At 46.3% G+C, this 21,416-nt stretch overlaps 1 protein-coding gene across 3 annotated transcripts in view; it reads left to right on the top strand.

The window, feature by feature from the left end:
• The window catches only part of LOC123768515 (uncharacterized), a 47,448-nt gene that overhangs the window by 11,562 nt on the left and 14,470 nt on the right, over positions 1–21,416 (top strand). The window contains exons 2-5 of one of the 3 annotated variants that reach the window (XM_069336205.1): positions 84–2,503; positions 2,552–3,376; positions 8,316–8,417; positions 16,889–17,005. In XM_069336205.1, coding sequence (XP_069192306.1) covers positions 84–2,503; positions 2,552–3,376; positions 8,316–8,417; positions 16,889–17,005 — 3,464 coding nt within the window. Of the gene's footprint in view, positions 1–83; positions 3,377–8,315; positions 8,418–14,960; positions 15,039–16,888; positions 17,006–21,416 lie in introns of those variants that run through there. The other 2 variants (XM_069336204.1, XM_069336206.1) reach the window with 2 other exon arrangements.

The following is a 21,416-nucleotide window of genomic DNA, read 5'->3' as shown; positions in this document are numbered from 1 at the left end:
TAATATATATATATATATATATATATATATATATATATATATATAACCAACTAACAAAATATAACTCTATGCTCTTTTATCAGGTTTGGTGGTGGAAGGAGACTGGGACAGAAAGAGAGATGATGCAGTCAACTCGTCTAGCATCGGGTTCTCCGGGTCCCACTGGGACTCTTCTTCAAACATTCGAAGAGAAACTCCAGGTCTCCCCAAGCTCTCAGAGCCATTCATCTCAGAGTATACAAATGATGACGTTAAAGAGCAGATGCCTCTCCAGACAAATACATTAGTCTTTCACATTCCAGACAAGTTGATGCAAAAGATATCTCCCGGCACTACGGAATTAATCTGTTACATTACAAATGACGAACATTTTCCCCATTCCCAAACAACAGAACCAATCACCTCCATTATAAAAGAATCACCTGTTTTCGATCCATTTGAACAATTCACTTCCCGGCCAAACGAATCACTTACTTTCCAACCAACGGAATCAATCATTTACAACAGGCCCAATACACTACTTTGCCGTCCTACAGAACATAGCACCTTCCGCAGAGGAAAATCTTTCTCTCACGATGAAACAAATTCCTCTCCCAACCGAGCAGACACATCTTTCAACGACGAAGAACGCACCAGTTTCCAGCAAGCAAATTCCACTTACCACCCACAGGCCCATAATTATTTCTCCCACCAAGAAGAACAGAACTCTGTCAGTCAAAAAGACCATCCTCTATTCCATCAGCTAAATTCCTCTTTTCATAAACAAGAACAGACACCTCTGCAGGAGAAGGAAAATACTTCTTTCCACCTACTAAAGAATACATTATACCAACAAGAAAAGCATACTCTCTTCCACCAACCTAATGACACTTTCCAGAGGCACGAATATACCCCAAGCCACGGTGAAGAATATACCCCAAGCCACGGAGACGAATATACCTCTTCCCATCAAGGGAAACACGCACCTTCCCACAGAGATCATGATGCTTTTCACAGTCAGAAACATCTTCCCTTTCCTCAAGGAGAACTTGGGCCTGAACACCAAACACAGGAGCAACACCTTTTCCTCCACGCACACAACACAACTTTCACAGTAGTTAATGAAACTTTCCAACCAAAACCAACCCTGGTTTATCCAACAGAACATTCCACTTTAGAAATATACAAATATAGTCCAGTCCAACAAACTGGGGTCAATTTACAAGGGGATAATATTCATACGCATTCAGAACAGCCCTTTACCATGCTAGAAAAGCCTCTCTTCTATCAAAAAGAACAACTCCCTTTCAACCAAGGAGAACATGTCTCTTCCGAGTCACAGGAAGGCATTCCTCTCCCTCTTGGTAATGTCAGTGTTCACCCAGAACACATTCATTCCTATCAAGAAAATGCAAACTTATACCAGAAAGAACATGTCACGTCTTACTATGAAGAACATGCCACTACCCCTTTCTACCACGGAGAACATTCTGCATACCATCGAGAAGTTCATACGCCTTCCCACCGTAAAGAACACACTCCTTCTCAAAGAGAACTTTATCAGTCGCACCGAGATCAAAGTTCTCCATACCACGAAGAACATACTTCTTTTACCCAAGGAGAGTATAATTCTTCCAAAAGAGAAGAACTTACTCCTTTCCTCTATGGAGAACATAGTTCTTTCAACCGAGAAGAAAATTCTCCCTCCCACCGAGAACACTTTCCTTCTCACGTGACAGAACATGATCCTTCTCATCTTGTAGAACATACACCTTCTCCCCGAGAGGAACATAATCCTCACATGAAAGAACATAATCCTCCTCATATGAAAGAACATGATCCTTCTCACATGATGGAACATAATCCTTCTCACATGAAAGAACATAATCCTCCTCACATGAAAGAACATAATCCTTCTCACATGAAAGAACATAATCCTTCCCAGCATGAAGGACATGATCCTTTTCACATAATAGAACATATTCCTTCTCAGCATGAAGAACATAACCCTCCCCAGCAAGAACATAATGCTTCTCACGTAAGAGAACATATTCTTTCCCACCAATTAGAACATATTCTTTCCCAAAAACTCAATGACACATTCCATCAAGAAACCTCTTTCCAACAAGTTTCTCCTGTCCACCAAGTTAAGTCCACGATGCATTATGAAGAACATTCCACTTTACACCCTGGAGAACATTCTACTTTACACCCTGGAGAACATTCCACTTTACACCCTGGAGAAAATTCCACTTTACACCCTGGAGAACATTCCACTTTACACCCTGGAGAACATTCCACTTTAGACCCTGGAGAACATTCCACTTTACACCCTGGAGAACATTCCACTTTACACCCTGGAGAACATTCCACTTTACACCCTGGAGAACATTCCACTTTACACCCTGGAGAACATTCCACTTTACACCCTGGAGAACATTCCACTTTACACCCTGGAGAACATTCCACTTTACACCCTGGAGAACATTCCACTTTACACCTGCAAGAACATGCATCTTCCCACCTGCAAGAACATGCATCTTCCCACCTGCAAGAACATGCATCTTCCCACCTGCAAGAACATGTACCTTTCCACCAAGAACACGCTCCTTCCCACCAAGAACACTCTCCTTCCCAGAAAGAACGTGCTCTCTCCCACCAAGAACGTGCTCCTTTCCACCAAGAACACCCTCCTTCCCACCAAGAACATGCTCCGGGCCACCAAGAACACCCTCCTTTCCACCAAGAACACCCTCCTTTCCACCAAGAACACCCTCCTTCCCACCAAGAACATGCACCTTTCCACCAAGAACACCCTCCTTCCCACCAAGAACACCCTCCTTCCCACCAAGAACATGCTCCTTTCCAAGAAGAACATGCTCCTTCCCACCAAGAACATGCTCCTTCTCAACAACAAGAACAAAAAATTTTCCTCAAAGAAAATATCACTTTCCATGGACAGCAGCAAACTCCTGTCCACCCAAAAGAGCATACTCCTTACCATAGTGAAGAACACTCTCCTTCCCACCTTGAAGAACATACTACTTTCCAAGAACATATTTCTTTTAATGGAGAACAACATAGCCCTTTCAACCAAGCTATCACATCTATGCATGAAGAACATAATCCTATCCTGCAAAAGGAACAATTAGAACCGGATCAAGACACTTCCCACCAAGACTATACATCTTACCTGAGAGCCAGCTATAATATTGCGTATCCAGAAGAGGATACAGCTGAGCCCACTGCAGCCCAGCCACAATGTGACTATTCCAAGTTCCACCACAACCACAGTATGGTACTGAGTGGCAGCTCCCAGTGTACCACCACCAGGACGAGTCTTCCTCAGCAGGAGAAGAAGGAAATCCTAAGGGTACACAACAGCCTCAGGACGCAGGTTAGTTCCGTGACAATAAGGGTACACAACAGCCTCAGGACGCAGGTTAGTTCCGTGACAATAAGGGTACACAACAGCCTCAGGACGCAGGTTAGTTCCGTGACAATAATGGTTCACAACAGCCTCAGGACGCAGGTTAGTTCCGTGACAATAAGGGTACACAACAGCCTCAGGACGCAGGTTAGTTCCGTGACAATAATGGTACACAACAGCCTCAGGACGCAGGTTAGTTCCGTGACAATAAGGGTACACAACAGCCTCAGGACGCAGGTTAGTTCCGTGACAATAAGGGTACACAACAGCCTCAGGACGCAGGTTAGTTCCGTGACAATAAGGGTACACAACAGCCTCAGGACGCAGGTTAGTTCCGTGACAATAATGGTACACAACAGCCTCAGGGCACAGGTTAGTTCCGTGACTATTGGTACACAACAGCCTCAGGACGCAGGTTAGTTCCGTGACAATAAGGGTACACAACAGCCTCAGGACGCAGGTTAGTTCCGTGACAATAAGGGTACACAACAGCCTCAGGACGCAGGTTAGTTCCGTGACTATTGGTACACAACAGCCTCAGGACGCAGGTTAGTTCCGTGACAATAATGGTACACAACAGCCTCAGGACGCAGCTTAGTTCCGTGACAATAAGGGTACACAACAGCCTCAGGACGCAGGTTAGTTCCGTGACAATAAGGGTACACAACAGCCTCAGGACGCAGGTTAGTTCCGTGACTATTGGTACACAACAGCCTCAGGACGCAGGTTAGTTCCGTGACAATAAGGGTACACAACAGCCTCAGGACGCAGGTTAGTTCCGTGACAATAAGGGTACACAACAGCCTCAGGACGCAGGTTAGTTCCGTGACAATAATGGTACACAACAGCCTCAGGACGCAGGTTAGTTCCGTGACAATAAGGGTACACAACAGCCTCAGGACGCAGGTTAGTTCCGTGACAATAATGGTACACAACAGCCTCAGGACGCAGGTTAGTTCCGTGACAATAAGGGTACACAACAGCCTCAGGACGCAGGTTAGTTCCGTGACAATAAGGGTACACAACAGCCTCAGGACGCAGGTTAGTTCCGTGACAATAATGGTACACAACAGCCTCAGGACGCAGGTTAGTTCCGTGACAATAATGGTACACAACAGCCTCAGGGCGCAGGTTAGTTCCGTGACAATAATGGTACACAACAGCCTCAGGACGCAGGTTAGTTCCGTGACAATAATGGTACACAACAGCCTCAGGACGCAGGTTAGTTCCGTGACAATAAGGGTACACAACAGCCTCAGGACGCAGGTTAGTTCCGTGACAATAAGGGTACACAACAGCCTCAGGACGCAGGTTAGTTCCGTGACAATAATGGTACACAACAGCCTCAGGACGCAGGTTAGTTCCGTGACAATAAGGGTACACAACAGCCTCAGGACGCAGGTTAGTTCCGTGACAATAAGGGTACACAACAGCCTCAGGACGCAGGTTAGTTCCGTGACAATAATGGTACACAACAGCCTCAGGACGCAGGTTAGTTCCGTGACAATAAGGGTACACAACAGCCTCAGGACGCAGGTTAGTTCCGTGACAATAATGGTACACAACAGCCTCAGGACGCAGGTTAGTTCCGTGACAATAAGGGTACACAACAGCCTCAGGACGCAGGTTAGTTCCGTGACAATAAGGGTACACAACAGCCTCAGGACGCAGGTTAGTTCCGTGACAATAAGGGTACACAACAGCCTCAGGACGCAGGTTAGTTCCGTGACAATATGGTACACAACAGCCTCAGGACGCAGGTTAGTTCCGTGACAATAAGGGTACACAACAGCCTCAGGACGCAGGTTAGTTCCGTGACAATAATGGTACACAACAGCCTCAGGACGCAGGTTAGTTCCGTGACAATAAGGGTACACAACAGCCTCAGGACGCAGGTTAGTTCCGTGACAATAAGGGTACACAACAGCCTCAGGACGCAGGTTAGTTCCGTGACAATAATGGTACACAACAGCCTCAGGACGCAGGTTAGTTCCGTGACAATAAGGGTACACAACAGCCTCAGGACGCAGGTTAGTTCCGTGACAATAAGGGTACACAACAGCCTCAGGACGCAGGTTAGTTCCGTGACAATAATGGTACACAACAGCCTCAGGACGCAGGTTAGTTCCGTGACAATAAGGGTACACAACAGCCTCAGGACGCAGGTTAGTTCCGTGACAATAATGGTACACAACAGCCTCAGGACGCAGGTTAGTTCCGTGACAATAAGGGTACACAACAGCCTCAGGACGCAGGTTAGTTCCGTGACAATAAGGGTACACAACAGCCTCAGGACGCAGGTTAGTTCCGTGACAATAAGGGTACACAACAGCCTCAGGACGCAGGTTAGTTCCGTGACAATATGGTACACAACAGCCTCAGGACGCAGGTTAGTTCCGTGACAATAAGGGTACACAACAGCCTCAGGACGCAGGTTAGTTCCGTGACAATAATGGTACACAACAGCCTCAGGACGCAGGTTAGTTCCGTGACAATAAGGGTACACAACAGCCTCAGGACGCAGGTTAGTTTCCGTGACAATAAGGGTACACAACAGCCTCAGGACGCAGGTTAGTTCCGTGACAATAATGGTACACAACAGCCTCAGGACGCAGGTTAGTTCCGTGACAATAATGGTACACAACAGCTTCAGGACGCAGGCTAGTTCCGTGACAATAAGGGTACACAACAGCCTCAGGACGCAGGTTAGTTCCGTGACAATAAGGGTACACAACAGCCTCAGGACGCAGGTTAGTTCCGTGACATAATTGGTACACAACAGCCTCAGGACGCAGGTTAGTTCCGTGACAATAATGGTACACAACAGCCTCAGGACGCAGGTTAGTTCCGTGACATATGGTACACAACAGCCTCAGGACGCAGGTTAGTTCCGTGACATATTGGTACACAACAGCCTCAGGACGCAGGTTAGTTCCGTGACAATAAGGGTACACAACAGCCTCAGGACGCAGGTTAGTTCCGTGACAATAAGGGTACACAACAGCCTCAGGACGCAGGTTAGTTCCGTGACAATAAGGGTACACAACAGCCTCAGGACGCAGGTTAGTTCCGTGACAATAATGGTACACAACAGCCTCAGGACGCAGGTTAGTTCCGTGACAATAAGGGTACACAACAGCCTCAGGACGCAGGTTAGTTCCGTGACAATAATGGTACACAACAGCCTCAGGACGCAGGTTAGTTCCGTGACAATAAGGGTACACAACAGCCTCAGGACGCAGGTTAGTTCCGTGACAATAAGGGTACACAACAGCCTCAGGACGCAGGTTAGTTCCGTGACAATAAGGGTACACAACAGCCTCAGGACGCAGGTTAGTTCCGTGACAATATGGTACACAACAGCCTCAGGAGGCAGGTTAGTTCCGTGACAATAAGGGTACACAACAGCCTCAGGACGCTGGTTAGTTCCGTGACAATAATGGTACACAACAGCCTCAGGACGCAGGTTAGTTCCGTGACAATAAGGGTACACAACAGCCTCAGGACGCAGGTTAGTTCCGTGACAATAAGGGTACACAACAGCCTCAGGACGCAGGTTAGTTCCGTGACTATTGGTACACAACAGCCTCAGGACGCAGGTTAGTTCCGTGACTATTGGTACACAACAGCCTCAGGACGCAGGTTAGTTCCGTGACAATAATGGTACACAACAGCCTCAGGACGCAGGTTAGTTCCGTGACAATAAGGGTACACAACAGCCTCAGGACGCAGGTTAGTTCCGTGACAATAAGGGTACACAACAGCCTCAGGACGCAGGTTAGTTCCGTGACAATAAGGGTACACAACAGCCTCAGGACGCAGGTTAGTTCCGTGACAATAAGGGTACACAACAGCCTCAGGACGCAGGTTAGTTCCGTGACAATAAGGGTACACAACAGCCTCAGGACGCAGGTTAGTTCCGTGACAATAAGGGTACACAACAGCCTCAGGACGCAGGTTAGTTCCGTGACAATAAGGGTACACAACAGCCTCAGGACGCAGGTTAGTTCCGTGACAATAATGGTACACAACAGCCTCAGGACGCAGGTTAGTTCCGTGACAATAATGGTACACAACAGCCTCAGGAAGCAGGTTAGTTCCGTGACAATAAGGGTACACAACAGCCTCAGGACGCAGGTTAGTTCCGTGACAATAATGGTACACAACAACCTCAGGACGCAGGTTAGTTCCGTGACAATAAGGGTACACAACAGCCTCAGGACGCATGTTAGTTCCGTGACAATAATGGTACACAACAGCCTCAGGACGCAGGTTAGTTCCGTGACAATAAGGGTACACAACAGCCTCAGGACGCAGGTTAGTTCCGTGACAATAAGGGTACACAACAGCCTCAGGACGCAGGCTAGTTCCGTGACAATAAGGGTACACAACAGCCTCAGGACGCAGGTTAGTTCCGTGACAATAAGGGTACACAACAGCCTCAGGACGCAGGTTAGTTCCGTGACAATAAGGGTACACAACAGCCTCAGGACGCAGGTTAGTTCCGTGACAATAAGGGTACACAACAGCCTCAGGACGCAGGCTAGTTCCGTGACAATAAGGGTACACAACAGCCTCAGGACGCAGGTTAGTTCCGTGACTATTGGTACACAACAGCCTCAGGTAAGTTCTGTGAAAAGTCTTCACACAAGGCAGATGATGCTCTGGTGTGATCAGTGTGTACACTTTACTGTACATATGTACATATGTACTGTAGACTGTACATATGTACTGATATGAGCAGTCTGGTAGTGGGACGACTCTGAGTGTGCGTGTCCTGAGATCAAGTGTGTGATGAACGCCATTGGAACTGCCTGCAGAGCACACTGTCAGACGAACGCACTGCCAGAGGAGCACACTACCAGAGGAGCACACTACCACACGACTCACACTTGTCCTCCTACAGGTAGCGAGAGGAGAGGAGCTCCGGGGAGATCCTGGTCCACAGCCACAAGCCGCCAACATGGCCGTCCTGCGCTGGAATGAGGAGCTGGCCGCTGTTGCTCAGGTGTGTCTAGTATTGTCGCAGTCATTGAATGCAAATATTTGTTGTGAATAGAACCGTTACATTGGTGACCCCGGAGTGACCAATGTAACGGTTCTATTGTAACGTAAAGTATGGCGAAAATAAACACAAACACTAAGAGAATATATATATATTTTGTCGAGTATAGAGAAGTACGCAGGTGATACTTTGGTGAGCAATGGTGTGCGTGGAGAGCACTGAGCGTCGGTACAGTATCTCGCAAGTGTCTGTTCTAGACCACACTTGAAAGTGGACTAGTTATTATTCGCTACTCTGCTGCTTATATGCTCGGGCAACACCTCATCATTCTCCAAAGGGTGACAGGAATATTAACTGGAATATTAACTGGAAGTAGGGAAGTTCCATAATTAGTACTAAGAAGAGCTTTGCGTTTCTCATTAGGCTAATGCGTTTGGAGCGAGTATATTATTGGGATAATCTACTAGCTACAGTTGCAACTAAAGTGTCCATGTTGTTATTTGACATGTGAATATGCTGTCACTCAGTCATGCGCGCATACTCACACACACACACACACACACACACACACACACACACACACACACACACACACACACACACACACACACACACGAGGCGGGACCAAAGAGCCAGAGCTCAACCCCCGCAAGCACAATTAGGTGAGTACACACTCACACACACACACACACACGCGGCTGAAGGAACTGAACCTAACGACACTAGAGAAAAGAAGGGAGAGAGGAGATATGATAGGGACATATAAAATACTCAGGGGAATTGATAAAGTGGAAATAGATGAAATGTTCACACGTAATAATAACAGAACGAGGGGACATGGGTGGAAACTGGAAACTCAGATGAGTCACAGAGATGTTAGGAAGTTTTCTTTTAGCGTGAGAGTAGTAGAAAAATGGAATGCACTTGGGGAACAGGTTGTGGAAGCAAATACTATTCATACTTTTAAAACTAGGTATGATAGGGAAATGGGACAGGAGTCATTGCTGTAAACAACCGATAGCTAGAAAGGCGGGATCCAAGAGTCAATGCTCGATCCTGCAAGCACATATAGGTGAGTACATATAGGTGAGTACACACACACACTAGAGGGGGGGGGCAACACCACCACCCCCCCTCTGCATAGAAACCCTCCCTTCCCCTCACCCTACCTGCCCCCACCCAACCATCCCTCCCCCCCCACCCCATTCTGACCTTGACACCCCTTCCCCATTCCCATCATGTCCCCCCTCCCACCTTTCTCCCCCTGTCCCCCCTCCCCCTTCATCCCATACCCTCCCTATCCCTCCTCCCCCCTCACCCCGTATCCTCCATGTCCCCCCTATCTCCTTAACCCACACCCTACCTGTCCCTTAAACCCCCACCCCCCACCCCAAAATCCTCTGAGACCCTGCAAACCACCTCACAGATCCTCTCACCCACGGAACAGCTTCCCACACCAGCAGAATGCTTGCCAAGAAAGGGACATGAAAATGAACAGAAGAAAGTGAGCTTCAAGGCGATGTACACTAACATAGATGGGATTACAAATAAAACAAGTGAACTTGGAGAATGGGCACTAGAAGAAAACCCAGACATAATAGCACTCACAGAAACAAAGTTAACGAAAATCATAACAAACGCAGTGTTTCCACAGGGCTACTATGTAGTGAGGAAAGAGAGAGAAGGGAGAGGAGGAGGTGGTGTAGCTTTGCTACTAAGAGAAGGTTGGAGTTTCGAAGAGATGGTAATTCAGAACTGTGAAGGTTTCAGTGACTACATATCAGGCACCATAGCAACTGGAGGACAGAAAATTATAGTAGTAGTCATATATAACCCCCCACCGAATGTCAGAAGACCCAGACAGGAATATGATAGAAACAACTTGGCCACCATCAATATAAGAGAGAGAGCAGCTTCTGTGGCTAGCAGGAACGGATCCAGACTTCTAATCATGGAAGACTTCAACCATAGGAAGATAGATTGGGGGAACAGAGACCCACATGGAGGCCCAGACACATGGAGAGCTAAGCTGCTGGATGTGGCAACAAGAAACTTTCTAAGTCAACACGTCAAGGGACCGACAAGAACGAGAGGAGGGGATGAACCAGCCTTGCTTCATCTGATATTTACCCTAAATGAGTCGGATATAAGGGAAGTTAAGTTCGAAGCCCCCTTGGGAATGAGTGATCATAGAGTATTGAGCTTTGAGTACCTGGTTGAGCTAGGAATTATCACCCTCAAAAAAGAACTGGGAAACAAAGGGCTGGCGTACCGAAAGGGAAACTATGAGGAGATAAATAAATTCCTATGGGATATACATTGGGACACAGAACTCGGAACCAAGTCCGTACAAGACATGATGGACTATGTCACCCAAAAATGTCAGGAGGCTGTAAGCAGGTTTGTCCCAGCCCAACAGGAAAAAACAGAGAAGCAAAGGAAGAATCCGTGGTTTAATAGGGAATGTATGAAAGCAAAGGAGCTGAACAAAAGGGCATGGAGGAACTTCCGTAAGAACAGAACACCAGAGAGTAGAGAGAGATACCAGAGAACCAGGAACGAGTATGTTAGTGTGAGAAGAGCAGTTGAGAAAAGGTATGAAAGTGATATAGCTAATAAAGCCAAGACCGAACTTAAACTACTACACAGTCACATCAGGAGGAAGAAAACAGTGAAGGAACAGGTGATGAAACTTAGAACGGGTGAGGACAGGTACACAGAGAATGACAAAGAGGTGTGAGAAGAACTCAACAAAAGGTTCCAGGAGGTCTTTACAATAGAACAAGGAGAGGGCACGGCGCTAGGAGAGGTGGCAGCAAACCAAGCGACCTTGGAAGGGTTCGAAATTACAAGAGATGAGATCAAGAAGCATCTATTGGAGCTGGACGTGAGAAAGGCTGTTGGGCCGGACGGACTCTCACCATGGGTATTGAAAGAGTGTGCAGGAGCACTATATTTGCCACTCTCCATAGTGTATAGTAGGTCACTGGAAACGGGAGACCTACCACATGTATGGAAGACTGCTAATGTAGTACCAATATTTAAAAAGGGTGACAGACAAGAGGCACTGAACTACAGGACAATGTCCCTAACTTGTATACTATGCAAGGTGATGGAGAAGATCGTGAGAAAAAAACTAGCAACACATCTGAAGAGAAAGGACTTCGTGACAATCCATCAACATGGGTTCAGGGAGGGTAAATCTTGCCTTACATGCTTAATAGAATTCTACGATCCGGTGACAAAGATTAAGCAAGAAAGAGAAGAATGGGCGGACTGCATTTTTTTGGACTGTCGGAAAGCCTGTGAAACAGTACCCCATAGAAGGCTGATGCATAAGCTGCAGAAACAGGCAGGAGTAACTGGTAGGGCGCTCCAGTGGATAAGGGAGTACCTAAACAATAGGAAGCAGAGAGTTACAGTGAGGGGTGAGACCTCAGATTGGCGTGAAGTCACCAGTGGAGTCCCACAGGGCTCTGTACTTGGACCTATCCTGTTTCTGATATACGTAAATGATCTCCCAGAGGGTATAGACTCATTCCTCTCAATGTTTGCTGACGACGCCAAAATTATGAGAAGGATTAAGACAGGAGGACAGCTTGAGGCTTCAAGAAGACCTGGACAAGCTGCGGGAATGGTCGAATAAATGGTTGTTAGAGTTTAACCCAACCAAATGTAATGTAATGAAGATAGGTGTAGGAGCAGGATACCAGATACAAGGTATCATTTGGGAGATGAAATACTTCAAGAGTCAGAGAGAGAGAAAGACCTGGGGGTTGATATCACGCCAGACCTGTCCCCCTGAAGCTCATATCAAGAGGATAACATCAGCGGCATATGCCAGGCTGGCCAACATAAGAAGGGCATTTAGAAACTTGTGTAAGAAATCTTTCAGAACATTATATACCACATATGTCAGACCAATCCTGGAGTATGCGGCTCCAGCATGGAGTCCATACCTAGTCAAGCATAAGACTAAACTGGAAAAGGTTCAAAGGTTTGCCACCAGACTAGTACCCGAACTGAGAGATATGAGCTACGAGGAGAGACTACGGGAATTAAACCCTACTTCGTTGGAAGACAGAAGAATTAGGGGGGACATGATCGCCGCATTCAAGAATCTCAAGGGAATCGATAGGGCAGATAAAGACAGGCTATTTAATACAAGGGGCACACGCACTAGGGGACACAGGTGGAAACTGAGTGCCGAAATGAGCCACAGAGATATTAGAAAGAACTTTTTTAGTGTAAGAGTGGTTGACAAATGGAATGCATTAGGAAGTGATGTAGTGGAGGCTGACTCCATACACAATTTCAAGTGTAGATATGATAGAGCCCAATAGGCTCAGGAACCTGTACACCTGTTGATTGACGGTCGAGAGGCGGGACCAAAGAGCCAGAGCTCAACCCCTGCAAGCACAATTAGGTGTGTACAGATACACACACTGTCTGAATTCTGGGGTCGTGAGAGACACACGTGTCAGTGAACTAACATCTGTTGTCTCGAGAAATTGAAGTGTTACAGAGATAAGAAACACTCTCTCTCTTGTCACTCCTGTGAAAAGAAACATAGTTTGTCACAAGATATTTATTGTCGCTCTTGTGACAAGAAACATAGTTTCTTATCACAGGAGTGTACACAAACGATGTGATCAAGTATATAGTGAGCACCGATAGCATTAGATCAGATAAGGAAAAAATAAGGTTGAATGGCAACATCAGTGCCATACCGTAAGTCAGGTCTGACTAATTGGCGAGAATATTGTTTGTGAAGGTGAAATATAACAGACATGGTGATCGATCCCCCGAAGTGTGTGCACCGTGTAGAAACGTATACTATGTAGTACATGTTGACTGACGCTCAGTGAGAAGGATAGGAACGAATAGTATATCAGGACCGCGTGTAGACAGCATTGCCAACCAGCACCAGGAGAGGACAGGTGACCAAACCCTCGTCATATGGACATCACCTGAAACTCCCCTAGCATGTGCTTGCTTGAGGTGAGCTAGTGACAGGTACTCTCTCTCTCTCTCTCTCTCTAGGGGCCAGATTCACGAAAGCACTTACGCAAACACTTACGAACGTGTACATCTTTCCTCAATCTTTGACGGCTTTGGTTACATTTATTAAACAGTTTACAAGCATGAAAACTTCACATTCAACTGTTGTTATTGTTATAAACAGCCTCCTGGTGCTTCCGAGGTCATTAACTGTTTAATAATTGTAAACAAAGCCGCCAAAGATAGAGAAAAGATGTACAGGTTCGTAGATGTTTGCGTAAGTGCTTTCTTGAATCTGGCCCCAGGTCATCAATAAGGTGTACAGAGAGACTTAAAGTAATTAAGTTAAAATATATCCGAGATATTTAGACCAACAATTCCGGATGGCTCATTCTGGATAGACGTTTTGACACTTATATGGACTAGGGCCCTCGTGGCCCCTCCCCCTTCCCCTCCCCCTTCCCCTCCCCCATCCCCCTATGAACAAACCCCCACTGTGTAACACCCATATCCCCCCCCTTCCTACTTGCACTCAAATAGACACACCCATGTCTACGTTTGCTATATTTCTGCTTCACAAACACTATACATTATATATGTAAATGATCTCCCAGAGGGTATAGAATCGTTCCTCTCAGTGTTTGCTGCTGATGCAAAAATTATGAGGAGGATTAAAACAGAGGAAGATAGTAGGAGGCTACAAGAGGACCTAGACAGAATGAATAAATGGTCCAACATATGGCTACTAAGGTTCGACCCAAGTAAATGTAAGGTAATGAAGCTAGGCGGTGGAAACAGGAGGCCAGACACAGGATACAGAATGGGAGATGAAGTACTTCATGAAACGGACAGAGAAAAAGATCTAGGAGTTGATATCACACCAACCCTGTCTCCTGAAGCCCACATAAAAATAATAACCTCTGCAGCTTATGCAAGGTTGGCTAACATAAGAACTGCCTTCAGGAACCTGTGTAAGGAATCATTCAGAACCTTGTATACCACATATGTAAGACCAATCCTGGAATATGTAGCACCCTCATGGAGCCCGTACCTTGTCAAGCACAAGACGAAGCTGAAAAAAGTTCAGAAGCATGCCACTAGGTTAGTCCCAGAACTAAGAGGCATGAATTACAAGGAAAGGCTGCGTGAAATGCACCTCACGACACTGGAAGACAGAAGAGTAAGGGAAGACATGATCACAACCTACAAAATTCTCAGAAAAATTTACTGGGTTGAAAAGGATACACTGTTTAACATGGTAGGGTTCGCGAACAAGGGGGACACAGGTGAAAACTGAGAACCCAAATGAGCCACAGGGACGTTAGAAAGAACTTTTTCAGTGTCAGAGTAGTTATCAGATGGAATGCATTAGGCAGTGATGTGGATGAGGCTGACTCCATACAGAGCTTTAAGTGTAGATATGATAGAGTCCAGTAGGCTCAGGAACCTGTACATTAGTTGATTGACAGTTGAGAGGCGGGACCAAAGAGCCAGAGCTCAACCCCCGCAAGCACAACAACTAGGTCTTTGCCAATGTTCTTACAGGCCTGGGCTAACCAATGTTCATACATGCCTGGGCTAACCAATGTTCATACAGGCCTGGGCTAACCAATGTTCTTACAGGCCTGGGCTAACCAATGTTCTTACAGGCCTGGGCTAACCAATGCTCTTACAGGCCTGGGCTAACCAATGTTCTTACAGGCCTGGGCTAACCAATGCTCTTACAGGCCTGGGCTAACCAATGTTCTTACAGGCCTGGCCTAACCAATGTTCTTACAGGTCTGGCCTAACCAATGCTCTTACAGGCCTGGCCTAACCAATGTTCTTACAGGCCTGGGCTAACCAATGTTCTTACAGGCCTGGCCTAACCAATGTTCTTACAGGTCTGGCCTAACCAATGCTCTTACAGGCCTGGCCTAACCAATGTTCTTACAGGCCTGGGCTAACCAATGTTATTACAGGCCTGGGCTAACCAATGTTCTTACAGGCCTTGGCTAACCAATGTTCTTACAGGCCTGGGCTAACCAATGTTCTTACAGGCCTGGGCTAACCAATGTTCTTACAGGCCTGGGCTAACCAATGCTCTTACAGGCCTGGCCTAACCAATGTTCTTACAGGTCTGGCCTAACCAATGCTCTTACAGGCCTGGCCTAACCAATGTTCTTACAGGCCTGGGCTAACCAATGTTCTTACAGGCCTTGGCTAACCAATGTTCTTACAGGCCTGGGCTAACCAATGTTCTTACAGGCCTGGGCTAACCAATGTTATTACAGGCCTGGGCTAACCAATGTTCTTACAGGCCTTGGCTAACCAATGTTCTTACAGGCCTGGGCTAACCAATGTTCTTACAGGCCTGGGCTAACCAATGTTCTTACAGGCCTGGCCTAACCAATGTTCTTACAGCCCTGGGCTAACCAATGTTCTTACAGGCCTTGGCTAACCAATGTTCTTACAGGCCTGGGCTAACCAATGTTCTTACAGGCCTGGGCTAACCAATGTTCTTACAGGCCTGGGCTAACCAATGCTCTTACAGGCCTGGGCTAACCAATGTTCTTACAGGCCTGGCCTAACCAATGTTCTTACAGGCCTGGGCTAACCAATGTTCTTACAGGCCTTGGCTAACCAATGTTCTTACAGGCCTGGGTTAACCAATGTTCTTACAGGCCTGGGCTAACCAATGTTCTTACAGGCCTGGGCTAACCAATGTTCTTACAGGCCTGGGCTAACCAATGTTTTTACAGGCCTGGGCTAACCAATGTTCTTACAGGCCTGGCCTAACCAATGTTCTTACAGGCCTGGGCTAACCAATGTTCTTACAGGCCTGGGCTAACCAATGCTCTTACAGGCCTGGGCTAACCAATGCTCTTACTAGGCCTGGGCTAACCAATGTTCTTACAGGCCTGGGCTAACCAATGTTCATACAGGCCTGGGCTAACCAATGTTCTTACAGGCCTGGGCTAACCAATGTTCATACAGGCCTGGGTTAACCAATGTTCTTACAGGCCTGGGCTAACCAATGTTCTTACAGGTCTGGGCTAACCAATGCTCTTACTAGGCCTGGGCTAACCAATGTTCTTACAGGCCTGGGCTAACCAATGTTCTTACAGGCCTGGGCTAACCAATGTTCTTACAGGCCTGGCCTAACCAATGATCTTACTAGGCCTGGGCTAACCAATGTTCTTACAGGCCTGGGCTAACCAATGTTCTTACAGGTCTGGGCTAACCAATGCTCTTACTAGGCCTGGGCTAACCAATGTTCTTACAGGCCTGGGCTAACCAATGTTCTTACAGGCCTGGGCTAACCAATGTTCTTACAGGCCTGGGCTAACCAATGTTCTTACAGGCCTGGGCTAACCAATGTTCTTACAGGCCTGGGCTAAGCAATGTTCTTACAGGCCTGGGCTAACCAATGTTCTTACAGGCCTGGGTTAACCAATGTTCTTACAGGCCTGGGCTAACCAATGTTCTTACAGGCCTGGGCTAACCAATGTCTATACGCCTACGACGGGTTCGAGAAGAGAAAGATCTGCTCCAGGAACTACGTAGTCGGCCAGAACCTTTATTACGACTCCGGAGCTGATGTCAAGCTGGTAAGTGTGACCATACTAGCACATCTCAGGTACCATTTTACCAGCACATCTCAATGCCACCATACCAGCACATCTCGGGTACCACCATACCAGCACATCTCAGGTACCATTATACCAGCACATCTCAGTGCCACCATACCAGCACATCTCAGGTACCATTTTACCAGCACATCTCAGTGCCACCATACCAGCACATCTCAGGTACCATTATACCAGCACATATCAGTACCACAATACCAGCACATCTCAGGTACCACAATACTAGCACATCTCAGGTACCATTATACCAGCACATCTCAGGTACCATTATACCAGCACATCTCAGGTACCATTATACCAGCACATCTCAGGTACCATTATACCAGCACATCTCAGTGCCACCATACCAGCACATCTCAGGTACCACAATACCAGCACATCTCAGGTACCACAATACCAGCACATCTCAGGTACCACAATACCAGCACATCTCAGGTACCACAATACCAGCACATCTCAGTACCACAATACCAGCACATCTCAGGTACCACCATACCAGCACATCTCAGTACCACAATACCAGCACATCTCAGGTACCACCATACCAGCACATCTCAGTACCACAATACCAGCACATCTCAGGTACCAAAATACCAGCACATCTCAGTGCCACCATACCAGCACATCTCAGTACCACAATACCAGCACATCTCAGTACCACAATACCAGCACATCTCAGTACCACAATACCAGCACATCTCAGTACCACAATACCAGCACATCTCAGGTACCATTATACCAGCACATCTCAGTACCACAAGACCAGCACATCTCAGTACCATTATACCAGCACATCTCAGTACCACAAGACCAGCACATCTCAGGTACCATTATACCAGCACATCTCAGTGCCACCATACCAGCACATCTCAGGTACCATTATACCAGCACATCTCAGTGCCACCATACCAGCACATCTCAGGTACCATTATACCAGCACATCTCAGTGCCACCATACCAGCACATCTCAGTACCACAAGACCAGCACATCTCAGGTACCATTATACCAGCACATCTCAGGTACCATTATACCAGCACATCTCAGTACCATTATACCAGCACATCTCAGTACCATTATACCAGCACATCTCAGTACCACAATACCAGCACATCTCAGTACCACAATACCAGCACATCTCAGTACCATTATACCAGCACATCTCAGTACCACAAGACCAGCACATCTCAGGTACCATTATACCAGCACATCTCAGTGCCACCATACCAGCACATCTCAGGTACCATTATACCAGCACATCTCAGTGCCACCATACCAGCACATCTCAGGTACCATTATACCAGCACATCTCAGTGCCACCATACCAGCACATCTCAGTACCACAAGACCAGCACATCTCAGGTACCATTATACCAGCACATCTCAGTGCCACCATACCAGCACATCTCAGTACCACAAGACCAGCACATCTCAGGTACCATTATACCAGCACATCTCAGTGCCACCATACCAGCACATCTCAGTACCACAAGACCACCACATCTCAGGTACCATTATACCAGCACATCTCAGTGCCACCATACCAGCACATCTCAGTGCCACCATACCAGCACATCTCAGGTACCACAATACCAACACATCTCAGTACCACAATACCAACACATCTCAGTACCACAATACCAGCACATCTCAGGTACCATTATACCAGCACATCTCAGGTACCACAATACTAGCACATCTCAGGTACCATTATACCAGCACATCTCAGTGCCAACATACCAGCACATCTCAGGTACCACAATACCAACACATCTCAGTACCACAATACCAACACATCTCAGTACCACAATACCAGCACATCTCAGGTACCATTATACCAGCACATCTCAGGTACCACAATACTAGCACATCTCAGGTACCATTATACCAGCACATCTCAGTGCCAACATACCAGCACATCTCAGGTACCACAATACCAACACATCTCAGTACCACAATACCAACACATCTCAGTACCACAATACCAGCACATCTCAGGTACCACAGTACCAACACATCTCAGTACCACAATACCAACACATCTCAGTACCACAATACCAGCACATCTCAGGTACCACAGTACCAGCACATCTCAGGTACCACAATACCAACACATCTCAGTACCACAATACCAGCACATCTCAGTACCACAATACCAGCACATCTCAGGTACCACAATACCAGCACATCTCAGGTGCCATTATACCAGCACATCTCAGGTACCACAGTACCAACACATTTGACTACACACATAATCGTTATTACAATACCAAACTCTAATATTTGTTAGTTTCTTAATCTTGCCTTAATCTTTAGTTTTCCAAACTTGACAATGCTTATTCTTGGCATTTCAAACTTCCTATAATCTTTGTGCTCCAAACTTTGCCATTATCTTTGTGCTCCAAACTTTGCCATTATCTATGTGTTACAAACTTACCATAACCTCTATATACCTTTAATTAACTTGACAAACTCTCGTATTCCAAAATTTCTATAATCTTTGTTTTGCAAACTTGACATAATCTTTTGTGTTCCAAATTTGCCATAATCTTTATCTTCAATATATGTCATGGTCTTTTATGATCCAAACCTTGCCATAATTTTTTTTAATTAAAAATATTACCATAATTTTAATGTTCTAAATATTGCCATAATCTTTATTGTTAAAAATATTGTTATAATCCTTAGTGCTCCAAACCTTGCCATCATTTTTAATGTTCTAAATATTGCCATATTTTGGGTGTTTTAATTATTACCATATTTTAAGTGTTCCAAATAATACGATATTTTGAATGTTCCAAATATTATGTATTTTATGCCAAAGTTTGAATACGCCAAGAGAAAATGTGTATGGCGTTCACTTCGAGCAGTCACGTATATATGTGGTGGATGGCGTTCATTTAGAGCACTCACGTATATATGTGGTGGATGGCGTTCATTTAGAGCACCCGCGTATATATGTGGTGGATGGCGTTCATTTAGAGCACCCGCGTATATGTGGTGGATGGCGTTCACTTAGAGCACCCGCGTATATGTGGTGGATGGCGTTCACTTAGAGCACCCGCGTATATGTGGTGGATGGCGTTCACTTAGAGCACCCGCGTATATGTGGTGGATGGCGTTCACTTAGAGCAGTCACGTATATGTGTGGTGGATGGCGTTCACTTAGAGCAGTCACGTATATGTGGTGGATGGCGTTCACTTAGAGCAGTCACGTATATGTGGTGCATGACGTTCACTTAGAGCACCCGCGTATATGTTGTGGATGGCGTTCACTTAGAGCACCCGCGTATATGTGGTGGATGGCGTTCACTTAGAGCAGTCACGTATATGTGGTGGACGGCGTTCACTTAGAGCACCCGCGTATATGTGGTGGATGGCGTTCACTTAGAGCACCCGCGTATATGTGGTGGATGGCGTTCACTTAGAGCACCCGCGTATATGTGGTGGATGGCGTTCACTTAGAGCACCCGCGTATATGTGGTGGATGGCGTTCACTTAGAGCAGTCACGTGTATATGGTGGACGGCGTTCACTTCGAGCAGTCACGTATATGTGGTGGATGGCGTTCACTTAGAGCACCCGCGTATATGTGGTGGATGGCGTTCACTTAGAGCAGTCACGTATATGTGTGGTGGATGGCGTTCACTTAGAGCAGTCACGTATATGTGGGGCATGACGTTCACTTAGAGCACCCGCGTATATGTTGTGGATGGCGTTCACTTAGAGCACCCGCGTATATGTGGTGGATGGCGTTCACTTAGAGCAGTCACGTATATGTGGTGCATGACGTTCACTTAGAGCACCCGCGTATATGTTGTGGATGGCGTTCATTTAGAGCACTCGCGTATATGTGGTGGATGGCGTTCATTTAGAGCAGTCACGTATGTGTGGTGCATGACGTTCACTTAGAGCACCCGCGTATATGTTGTGGATGGCGTTCATTTAGAGCACTCGCGTATATGTGGTGGATGGCGTTCATTTAGAGCACTCACGTTTATGTGATCGATGGCGTTCATTTAGAGCACTCACGTTTATGTGGTGGATGTCTTTCATTTAGAGCACTCAATCATATGTGTGGTGGATGGGGGTTCATTTAGAACACTCACTTTTATGTGATTGATCATGTTTACTTAAACACTTATGTGGTGGATGGCGTACCTTTCAAACACACACTTCCATGTGGTGGATAGTGTTCATTTAAAACACTCACATATATATGTGGTGGATCGTTTTATCTTAGAATATTTTCGTATGTGTGCGCCGGATGGTGTCCATTTAGAACACATGTGTGGTGGATGGTGTCCATTTTGAACACATATGTGTGGCTGATGGCGTTTATTTAGAACACACATGTGGTTAATGGTGTTCATTT

Source organism: Procambarus clarkii, chromosome 35, assembly GCF_040958095.1.
Source record: "Procambarus clarkii isolate CNS0578487 chromosome 35, FALCON_Pclarkii_2.0, whole genome shotgun sequence".
Taxonomy (NCBI): domain Eukaryota; kingdom Metazoa; phylum Arthropoda; class Malacostraca; order Decapoda; family Cambaridae; genus Procambarus; species Procambarus clarkii.
This window is presented reverse-complemented; position numbering and strand designations above follow the sequence as displayed.